At 33.3% G+C, this 11,790-nt stretch overlaps 1 protein-coding gene across 9 annotated transcripts in view; it reads left to right on the top strand.

Moving 5' to 3' along the window:
- CPEB2 (cytoplasmic polyadenylation element binding protein 2) overlaps positions 1 to 11,790 on the top strand; it is a 63,944-nt gene that overhangs the window by 3,172 nt on the left and 48,982 nt on the right. For 4 of the 9 annotated variants that reach the window (XM_036852289.1, XM_036852291.1, XM_036852290.1 and 1 more), the window contains exons 2-4: positions 1,725 to 2,006; positions 2,775 to 2,864; positions 11,294 to 11,384. In XM_036852289.1, the coding sequence (XP_036708184.1) occupies positions 1,725 to 2,006; positions 2,775 to 2,864; positions 11,294 to 11,384 (463 nt within the window). Of the gene's footprint in view, positions 1 to 1,724; positions 2,016 to 2,774; positions 2,865 to 3,684; positions 3,708 to 11,293; positions 11,385 to 11,790 lie in introns of those variants that run through there. The other 5 variants (XM_036852295.1, XM_036852293.1, XM_036852294.1 and 2 more) reach the window with 3 other exon arrangements.

Below are 11,790 nucleotides of genomic sequence, written 5' to 3'. Positions count from 1 at the left end.
CATTGCCCAGTTAAAGTTTTTAAGGGTTACCCTTTTAAAAAGGTGAATACTATCTAAATTAACCAAAGTTAACAGTTAACAGTTTATTTAAATTAACCAGAATAACAACAGTTTTTGTTGAATCACTGGTTTCTTCCTGAGGAAGGAGAATGTGGCCTATAAGGGTTGAAAATAGGTAATTTTGAAATAGTATTCCCCTTTTCCATGACTTACATAATCTTGAACAACTGTCTTTTGGGTGTCAGTGTCTTCGTTTTTTAACTGGAAACTTGGCACAGAAAATTATCTGTAGGTATTTTTGTATTCGTAAGGCCTTGGTATATCATTAGAAGACCGTATACCAAGATCCATATTTAACTATAATCTGCTTTTTGTCAAAAGATGGGTCTTGCAATGGAGTGTAAGAGGTCACAGCTGTTACATGGAATTTTAGGTCACTGGAAGAGAACTTTGAACACTGCATCAGTGACGAAAGTAAGGTCCTGAAGAATGGAATATGTCCGTGGTCCCTTAGCTATCCTTTTGAACTACATAGAGGGGGAAAGGGTAGTATATATTCATGATTATATTAGCATTAAAAAACATTTTTAATAAGTAATAGGCACTATAGACCAGGTTTACAAAAAAAAAAAAAAAAAACAGAAGCAGGTTTAATATTAAGAGTGCTTGACTTAAAGTAACCTATTGACTTACAGTTAAGTGCATAACCCATACTCCCTTTGGCTAAATGTTGGCACAAAATTATTAAAATTATAAGCTTATTGACAATAAAATTGCTAGCAGTTAATACTTTTCAAAATCTACAGTTGTATCCTCTTGGTGAATTTTTCATTCTTTGATGACTTAAATTTTCTTGCTATTAGTTCGAGTTTGGAATATTACTTTACTTTTGAAAATGAATGAAGTTAATGGACACTTTTATTACTAAGATCTTTACTAGAATGATCAAAGTATATAGTTGTTTATCTTAGTGTATCCACCTATGGGTAATCCACCTATCAGATAATTATTTAACAGTTCATGGATAATTAAGTGAAATAAAAACTACAAAACTTTAAAAGAAACTACATTAAAACTGGAATAAAATATCTTAAAAGTTGAATAAGCAGTGCAAAAAAAAGACATATTTGCTATATTTTCCCTATCTCAAAAGGCATTTTTAATCTGTGCAGTAGAATAACACCAAATGGTATTATCCACTTTTGCAGTGGTACAGTTTGTTTTAGAAACCTAAAGTCTAAATATTTCACTCATATGATTGGTATATTTTAATTGATAAAGATCATATTTTTAGTTCTGTGCTTAGCGAAACATGATTGCTTTAAGATCATAGTGTAGGTTATATCTTTAAGGATCTTCAAAGTTAATTTCAATTTTAAAGTATTTATTTTTTTCTTCATATCTGTCATTTATACAGTTCTCTCTAAAGGGGAGAAAAAGTAACTGCATGGTTCTATTTTAATGAGTGTCATGAAATATCTGCTTGATTCATTATAATTTATAGTAGACAAGAGTATGAAAACTCAGCTAGCGTTAAATGAATATGTTTTCATAAGCAAGATGTCAAGCCTATTACTTTTTATAGACTAGTTATGATATATTCTGTTGCCTTTATATATTTCATTTTTTTTAAGATCATATAAATTCTTAGCTCACGCCTAAATTTGAATTTGAATTATAAACTCTTTAAATGCCTATAATTTAAATAGATGTATTTTCCCCAGCCTCTTCTGAAACAATCTCCTTGGAGCAACCATCAAAGCAGTGGCTGGGGCACTGGAAGTATGTCGTGGGGAGCAATGCATGGCAGAGATCATCGTAGAACTGGAAACATGGGAATTCCAGGAACTATGAATCAGATATCTCCATTGAAGAAACCGTTTTCTGGTAATGTCATAGCACCGCCGAAATTTACTCGCTCTACTCCATCACTGACTCCAAAATCTTGGATTGAAGATAATGTGTTCAGAACAGACAACAATAGTAATACGCTCTTACCCTTACAGGTAAGAATGGTATGTAAATGGTCTTATTTCTAATGTTAATCTTTCAAAATAGGAAATTGGGTGGTGGCAGTAGTAATAGTATGGTAAAATTAACGGATTAAAAAAGAGAAAGCTCTAATTTTTAAGCATATAATTTGATTATCAAAGGATAAAATACCTATACAAAAAAATTGAGACTAAAAAAATCTCTAAACACATAACAGAAAATAAGCTTCATAAGGTGTAGAAAACCCTGCTGTATTTCTTAAATTCATCTTGAAGCTTTTACTTGGCAGCTCCTTAAGAATGCCTTAATTCATTAATCTTTAACAGGCCACCAAAATGAGTTTCTCCTCCAATATAGCTGAACTAAAATGTTTCGTAATTGTGCATAAATATAATTATGGTCAGCTGTATGTATATTCAAATGTAGTTAGTACAGCTACGATCATGAAAAAATAACATTAGGGCTTTTTACATCGAATTAAAATTTGTTCACTGGTTCAGTGACTATTTTTTTTCTAAATGTGGCCTAATACTTATAATGATTAGACATTTTTTTCAGGGCTTTTAATATTTTGCTGATATTATAGGTTAATAAAGTCCCCTTATGATTATTTAAAATGAGATATTTTTCCCTTTAAACTGTTAGAGGATCGAACAAGGATACAAGATAGAAAAAACTTTGATTGTTTTTTTCTTTTCATTCTTCTGTTTTTTTCTTTTTTTGTGGGTGGGTATGGGGAAGAGAACTGCTTATTTCTGATGAAAACTTCTATGCTATTGAAGGTGAGATCTAGTTTGCAGTTGCCAGCTTGGGGCTCAGATTCACTCCAAGATAGTTGGTGCACTGCAGCCGGAACATCCAGAATAGACCAGGTAGGCTGCACAGTGTATATTTTTCAGGATTTTGGCTAGGAGTTTAGTATTTGTATTATGAGTAGGATTTATTATTTATTTTCTAATTATACCTATTTAAGCATATGTCAGAGAGCATTAAAGCAATTTATTTTTAAAGGGTCACTTAAACTATTTAATATAAAATGCTTCATTTTTAAATTTAAAAGTAATTCATAATCATTTTGTATGTCCTAAACATAATAAATTTGTTTTTGGAGAAAGGAATCATATACCCAAGAGCACCTGGCTTTAAACATCAGTCAAACTGAGCACATTTTATCTCTTTTCAGAATCATTTGCTATTAGGTATAAAATCATATGTTTACTTAACATCTAATCTTACATTTCATAAATGATTTATAAAATTTTTTGGCAAACTTTTTTCATGAAATCTGCTGTATTTGTCTTGAGATGTATTTCTAAGAAAGCCCTTAGTTCAGGTTTTTACCTTTATAAAAAACTTTATAGTATTTCTCTATTCTAAATTTTGTTACTGCTATTATAGACTGTCTTCTTCCAAATAATCAGTTTCCTATGGAAAAGCTCTGAGTCGAAAAGCTGAGAGTCAGTCTTAATCAAATTACCTTCAAGTCCTTTGTGGTTACAAAATGCTATCTCTCTTCTGCAGATGAAATTTGAATGCATACTGGGTACCAGCTGATGAGAATTATTACAGGACAAATAGAACACTCAGTCCTTACATAAGAGGATTCTTTCCTACAGAGCCCAAGTTTGAATGAGCATAGACTTGACATTGTGGGCGTCCACTGAATGGAGCTCTGTTATCCTTAGTTACTTTATCAACATGAAATCATTTTACAAGTAAGGACTGTATAAATAGATTAATATTACATTTGTAAATAGCATTCTAACCTGGCAGGTTGGCAGTAACTTCAATAATCAACCATTAGCACTAGTTGTAAACAAGTCCTACCTACTTACCAAAGTAGTCCTGCCAGGGTCTCCACTTAGAAATAAGTAATTGTCTCATGTAATTTGTAATTTATTGTCTTGTTAATGCTGTAATGTTATCCATATATTTCTATTCTCTTCTCTACTCTGCCTCAGTTAGGCCATATTAGTGATATTTTTATGGCAGCACTTTTATGGTGTTCAAATTAAATACATAAATGCCTAGGAGATGGTATGTTAGAAGAGGAAAATTATGATAATAATTTTGAAGGTGGCAAGGGACATGTTTTTAGACAGGAAAGGACATAATTATTTGAAAAGGTTGTGCAGGAAGAGGCAAGAGGATATGTGTGAGGGATATATATCTATGGAGAAAGAAGATTAGCTGCCATGAGGATCCATGGGGGTGGGGGGCAGATGTTGAGAAATTAGGTTATTAAGATGGCTTCAGTTGGTAGAATAATGCTAGAGTAGATAGAGGTGAAAATGAAAGGGAAATTTTCAAACTGGGCTCTGCAGAGGTGCCCCTGGGGCTGCCACAGGATGAGGGCCACAGGACGAGGGTCAGCCCTCCCACTTAGACTTCAAAGCCTCTCTGTTCTTACCTATTTTATAACCTAGGATTTTAGGAAAATTCATTTTAGGAAAAAGGATTTTGATGCTAAAGGTTAATTTTTTTTGGTAAACCGCTAAGATATTGGCATTCCCTGTGGACTCTTGATCCAGAGATGTGATGATGAAGTTGAAGAGAATGGTGAAGAAAAAGATAGTGGAAAGTGAACTGAACTGGAAGGAAAGGAAGTCTGAAACCTGAATCTTCTTATTCTTCCTCTCACAATCTTTGTGACACTGGATGACACAGTCTATGGGCTTTCATCTCTTGGGGTCATAGTTTCCTTATCTATAAAAGGAAGACCTTGAACTAGATCATGTAAGGCCTTTTTAGCCAGCTCTTATGATTTCTTTCATCTATTGTGGCCATTTCTTTTGCTCCCTGCTTCCTGCTCCCCCCTCCTTTATTTTTAGAATACAAGGGTCTTGGTTTATTGGGGAGGAAGCAGTGGGCATTGGTCCCAAGCAGTGGAGGTATCCTGTATGACCTCCCACCTGGTCTTAAAAGCAATGTTATTGTCTCCTTTGAGTACCCTAAGGGTACTTATTATACAAAATTTGTTCTGTGTTTCTATCTTTCCATAAAAGGTTGAGGTATTTGAAGTTGAGGTTCTTAGAAATACAGCAAAAGCTACAAACTGCATTTGGTATCTTAAACAGTTGGGTAGTTCCTCACTATTTGACAAAGTTAAAATTATAGAAAATACTTAGATGCTTAAATATCTGGGTAGATTATTTTCATTCCTGATATTTTTTTGTCATATATAACATTTTAATACCAATAAATTTTAGTTAACAAATACATTGTTTAAAAACATTTAACTTTTTTATTTCTTTTGGTCTCGAATTGATTTAAGCCTAAAATGTACTAAATTCTAGAACTAAAGTCTTAATTCTTGTACCTGGCCTTAAATATACCAAGAGCTGGACATGTAATTGAACTTAGTAAATGGGAAAGATTTTGTAGTTTTGTAGCTTTTATTTCAGTTGTATGTAAAATTTTTCAGATTGGCATTTCCTTATTTAAAATGGCCTATATTTTTTATGGAAAAGCTTTAAATTTAAAACTTTTTAAAAACAAATGTAAATTGGTGTACACACTTCTGACTTTAAAATGAATGTTAGATAGTCTTATTAATTTCTTTAAGGCTAGCTAAGAATTACTTTTCTTTAAAATGCTATTAGCTAGTTACCCTTGCAAGAAGTCATACTCAAAAGTATAAATTCTAAATTACCTTAAAATTGAATTTTTCAGGTAGATAATAAGGCTACAGCATATTTATTCATTAATACTTGAATATTTTAAATCAAGAGTAAATATACTAGTAGTTGAGGTTATTACTTAGAAGTTTACATATGGCATATCAGTTTTCTGTAAACAAAGCAACATGATGCCTTCAAAATTGTAATATAGCCTGTGAAGCCTATGAGTGTTGGCCTGCTCTCTAGCTGGGGGATTATCTATATATTTAGCTCTAGACTTTTGGTCTTACAGAAGTTCTGCTTGCAGTTCCTGATCATGTCACATAAACTATCTTGAATTAATTGAAGATATTTTCTGCTAATCTCTAATATCCATGCTATTATGATAACATGATAAATGATAATATGGGGGACCTCTCAGAAAAATACACTATTTGGAGACTTTATTCACCTTATACAAAAAAAAACAAGACCAAGTCCAATTTTTCATTTAATAAAACATTCCTTAAGTTGTGATTCTTAAACTAGATTAGTTATAGGGACATTAGTTGTTATCAAACTGTCACACCTACTGAAAATGAGACAGAATGGGATCTCTTATACCTGCTTAAGTAATGGATCCTTTTTATGTTTCCTATCCTGTGTTCAGTTCTTTAATTGTACTTGATACATTCGTACCCCAAATATTTTCTACTTACCTTTCCATTTTATTTAACCATTGTGGATACTAGATGAGCTTTGGCCATTACTTGGCCATTACATTAAATAAAAAAATTTTTTTTTAATTTTTTTTGAAAATCACTGTTACAGTACTTTGTTGAGGATCAGAATAACGAAGGAAGGTCGAGAAATGTATATTCATTGTATATGTGGTAGTACTTTAATTACCCTTAGGATATGTGGGGGAAATAGTGTTCTTTGCCTTTGAGAAGATCAAAGTCCAGCTTGATGAGTAAGAAATATCTGTGTGGAACAACTAGAGAGTATGAGATTGAGAGCCACATTGTACAGTGAGGCAGAGCAACACATCATCTGCTAATTCAATATAGTGCAATAGCAGAATGTAATCAGAAACGTATAATCAGTGTTAAAATTGAGAACAATATTAGTACAAATTTGCTTTTTTATTTTAAAGGAAAAATTGGATGATTAAATACAAAAACACAACAAAAGTTGATCTTTCTACCTAGGCAGAAGAATGTATGACCAAGCATTGGTATAACTTTAAATATGATGATGCAGGTTTTTTCTATAATCCACCTCCTTTTTCTTAGGAAGGATACATCATTGTCAAAAGGAAAAGCTTCTACTTAATCACTTCTTTTGAAGTAAAACAGGATTTTGGATATGTCAAAGCAAAATACAGCATCCCGTAAAAAAGTTCCCTTTTAATTAAGTTCAAATTCCTTTTGTTGTATTTTAATATCATTGTTGAACACATTAGTTATTTTTCAGCATTTATAGTCTTTCTCAGGTCATCCTTTTTAAAATTAGGATGACTTTGTTCTTTCTATGTTTTTCAGTCTTTCTAGGACTTCATTGTTGCTTCCATAAGTCTTTGCAAATGTCTGGGTTGAAGAAAATAATAAAATATTAGAATATAAGAAATTACAGTTTTTCCACCATTGTGTTCTAATATTTGCCTGTTCATTTTTGTTGTGGGATACTGTAATCTCCGTTTCTGAAAGCCCATTTAGTTGATTCTTTGCCACATAGCTTTCATACTTAAAATAGATTTGGGTAAACTTTTCCTGATAGAGATTCTTACTTTTGTGAAATATCTTGGCTGTTTTCAAATAGCCATGTAGTAATAAATGTAAGTTACATTGCCATGATTTTCCATATTTTTTTAATGGTAATCAGTATTGGTGCATTTATGGTTACTTTAAAATGGTTTCAGGATTTCCATTTAGTTTTTGAACCAATGGCAGTTTATGTGAACACAATTTTTTTCTAATATCCCTATTTCAGAAGAATGCAGGAGTGTTTGTCTTATCAGATTTGTTTTTTTTTTCAGAAGTCATATTTTAATCCCCACACTTTACTTAATGGAATTATCTGTACGTTTTTAACATGAACCTCTAGGTTTCATTATCCAGAAAGTGACTTTTGAGATGTCATGAGCTCTTTGCCTGCTCAAGGCTATTTTGTGTTTAGTGATTTAAAAATCATGTGGGATGCAGCTGATACTTAATAAAGTATAACTTAGTTAACAGTTTTAAAATAGCTTTGCTGTTTTCTTTGCTGAAGTAGGAGTTTGTTTCATGATGAAAGACTTGATATGCAAAGGAAAATAAGGGACCTTATAAGTGGGCATCTCACTATTTCAGCTGAATGTATGCATTAAAGCTAAAGCTATAAATACATGCAGCTTTTTTTTGAATAAGAGTTATCAGAGTTGACATATAGTGGTCACTGATATTTATTGAATAGCTTGCTTAAATATTTTCTCCTCATACCTTAAATATTGTCCATGGCATTGACAGTTGTGTAGGATTCTACATTAATTTTGCTGTGCTCTAAAGCAAGAGCATACTCTTTGGAATGGAAGTAGTGGCTGGCCAAAAAAATAAATAAATAGAAGTTGTATGGGAAATATCATTTGGGTGGTATTAATAGTCACCATTAATTGAGTTCATAGGTTGACTAAAGACGGGGCATGGTCTGATTCTGTTCAGAAAATATCAGCCCTGAGAAGATAGCTCTGAACCATAACACATTTTCTTTGTAAGAATTTTAAGTTAAATAGAATATAAAGTATCTAGAATATACTCCATCTTAGAACCTATATGATACAGCATACCTTTTGAGATTATTTTTGCTCCATTACATGAACAGTTTTTGTCATGACAGTTTACTTTTTAAATTCTATTTTTCAAAAATATTTTTTATTTATTTTATTTTTTTGGCTGCGTTGGGTCTTCGTTGCTGCATGCAGGCTTTCTCTAGTTGCAGCGAGCAGGGGATACTCTTTGTTGCGGTGTGCGGGCTTCTCATTGCGGTGGCTTCTCTTGTTGCGGAGCACCAGCTCTAGGCGCATGGGCTTCAGTAATTGTGGTGCACCGGCTCAGTAGTTGTGGCTCGCGGGCTCTAGAGCGCAGGCTCAGTAGTTGTGGCGCACGGGCTCAGTTGCTCCACGGCATGTGGGATCTTCCCGGACCTGGGCTCAAACCCGAGTCCCCTGCATTGGCAGGTGGATTCTTAACCACGGCACCACGAGGGAAGCCCCTAAATTCTATTTTAAGTACATTTTGGAGCTTTGAATATAGTAGTACTTAATCTTTCATTGTGTGGTTGGAAATTCAAGTTGATAGCAAGGTCACATTAATATCTGATACTTGTCTCAGTTTAGTTACTTAACATTTGAGTACCTATTCCATGGAGGATTCTGAGAAGGCTTTATAGTCCTTTATAATTACCATTTAAAAGTGCAGTCTTTGCCCTCACTGAGCTAAACTTAAACATTTTTGCAAAGTTTTTATGGTAAAGATAAAGTACTATTCATTCAACAAACATTTGAGAGCTAGCTATATTCCATAATTAGAAGGTCCCTACCCCTAATTAGCTTAGAAGTGTAGTGGCAGAGGCAGGAAAACCAACAAATTAGCTATGAACAAGTACAGTAGAAACACAAAGGTGGACATATTTGCTCATTTTTGCTCTTCTCTATTCCGGTTTTATTTATTATATACCACTTTGAGTCTTTTGCTTTTCTATTATTTCTATTATTCTTAAAGTGGACTTTAGGCATCGGCTAGTTCGACATGATTATTTTATTTTCTAGAAGATGGCACAGAGCCTAAAAAGGTTTAGTAGCTTCAGGTTAAGAAGCTCAGTGCTTCTTAAAGTATGGTCTTGGGACCAGTAGTCTCAGTATCACCTGGGTACTTACTGGAAATACAAATGCTCAGGGGCTACTCCAAACTTATTGAATCAGACTGTTGATGAGTCCCAGCAACCTGTTTGTTTAACAAGCCTTCCAGATGTTTCTGAAGCATACTCAAGTTTGGGAACCACTGTTATAGCTCAGTGATTCTCTGTGCCTCCCTCACCAGTCAAGATCATTGTTCTAGTGAACACCTATTACTGATGGGTGTGTTATATCTCAGGAGTCTTTAAGTAAAAATAAGTAAGGGGTACTAATGTAGGTAATTAGTGATAAAACTCCAGTAAGATCCTCCAAGTCTAGTAGTCTTTCCATTCACTGTTACTTTTTTCACACTTTCAAATTCTTTGACAGCAACTTGTTTAGTCTACAGTAGTGATTCTGTCCCCCTAGCTTTTAAAAGCTCCCAACCCTGATTTAAACATCAAAGTAGAATAAAAAATTAACATATTCTCAGGAAAGCTTCTTATGTTTTTCCTCAGCTTTCTAAAAGACCGGTTCTGGATCATCTTCAGATTGTGGACTCCTTTGGAAAACTAATGAAAGCCATAAACCTTTTCAGAAAAAAAATATGGGTACATGCATGTACAGAACATTATATATACTCTCACAGATTTCGTGGTCCTTCTTGAAGCTCAGAGACCCAGGTTAAGAAGTGCCTCATTCTCATTTCTGTGGAAACGTTTTTTCCACTTTTCCGGTTCTTCCCTTTCCTTTTTCTATGTTAATCATTTTTTGAGAGTTAAAAATGGCCTGCCCTGCCTCTCCTTCATTTACATACACTGCACAAGCACACATACACGCACATACCTAAATGAGTGGGGGCTGGCACTGACATATTTTGGGAGTAGACTGCTTGGTGATTTGAGGAGCACAGGCCAGGGCTTGCTGTAATGGTCCCCTATGTATGTATTTGTTCAAGTATATTGAGTGTATATTGAGCAGAATACAGTGTATATTCATGAGCATTAAAGAATCAAATTCCTTCTAGTAAGCAAGTTGAGGGATATAACATTCAGCAAAGAAAACTTGCAACTACACACAAGACTTCGTTCTGAGACTTGATGATATAGGAGACTTGCTGCAATGAGAATTCTTTCACCCTTTTCTCCCCACCTTCCTTTTTTGCAGGGGTGGGTAGAGGGGAGGGAAGATTTAGAAATGCAGAGGCCTATATGTGAGGATTTCAGAGAGCAAGATTTAAATATAAGTATTCTAGATGTTAGTCTTGGTTCCAATATTGGTATTTAATGTTTTTGATTTTTACTATTTAAGATGTTTATGCATTCATTATGAAATTCTGACTATTAAATCAAATAACATATGATGTTTGATAGATGTTTAAAGTATGGTGCACTATGGAATTAAGCCCTTTCACCTCAAATATTTATTTTTCAAGTGCCAGTGTCTGAATTCCTAGATATATGTGAAAAGTTTAAAAGTTAAATAACAACTAAAAATGCTTTCTGTGCATATAACATTTCAGAAATGTTTATAAGTTGAGAATGATAGCAACAGAAATTATTTTACTATATTGCATTAATACTGCCAATGAAATAAGATTGCTTTTGATATGTGATTTTGGAGATAAATGTATGAAATATATTGTCCTCCAGTACAAGAGGTATTGTAGCTCATGAGATCCTTAGGTATTGGTATTGTCTTGGGATGCAAACTGACTAGTAATATTATATTAGTCAGATGTCCTATTTTATGAAGAAGATTTAGATAGTATTTAATCATCACTTTCTGAAAAAATTGCATATATTATATTCTTTTTTTTCTTCTCTTCTAGGATCGAAGTAGAATGTATGACAGTTTGAATATGCACTCTCTGGAAAATTCCCTTATTGATATTATGAGAGCAGAGCATGATCCTCTTAAGGGTAAGTGATTTTTATTTTCTTATATTATCCACCACTTTGTCTGCTTATCATTTTTCACATGAAAATGAGCACTAAGTAACACCTATCTCATCTATAAAATTCTGTTTGTTAATAAGAACCCTTGTTTTTATGAAAGGTCACACTTTTTCCTTATGTAGCTTTATGTCAATTTATACAGAGAGAAATGTAAACCTTACGTCTCTTGACTTGTTGTTTAAGAAAAAGCCACTGTTTAAAGATGCTCGTCTGTTCACCAAAGGATGAAGAATGGATCTAAAGGTGTTATAGTCACTATTCTAGAATTCTTTCAAATACAGAAATCTTAAAAAATAATAATAACTTTCTTGGAATACTTGCATTCGCAGTTTGCAGTAATTCCATCCTAAAATTGTTCTAGGTTAACTTC

This window comes from Balaenoptera musculus, chromosome 5 (assembly GCF_009873245.2).
Source record: "Balaenoptera musculus isolate JJ_BM4_2016_0621 chromosome 5, mBalMus1.pri.v3, whole genome shotgun sequence".
Classification (NCBI taxonomy): Eukaryota; Metazoa; Chordata; class Mammalia; order Artiodactyla; family Balaenopteridae; genus Balaenoptera; species Balaenoptera musculus.
This window is presented reverse-complemented; position numbering and strand designations above follow the sequence as displayed.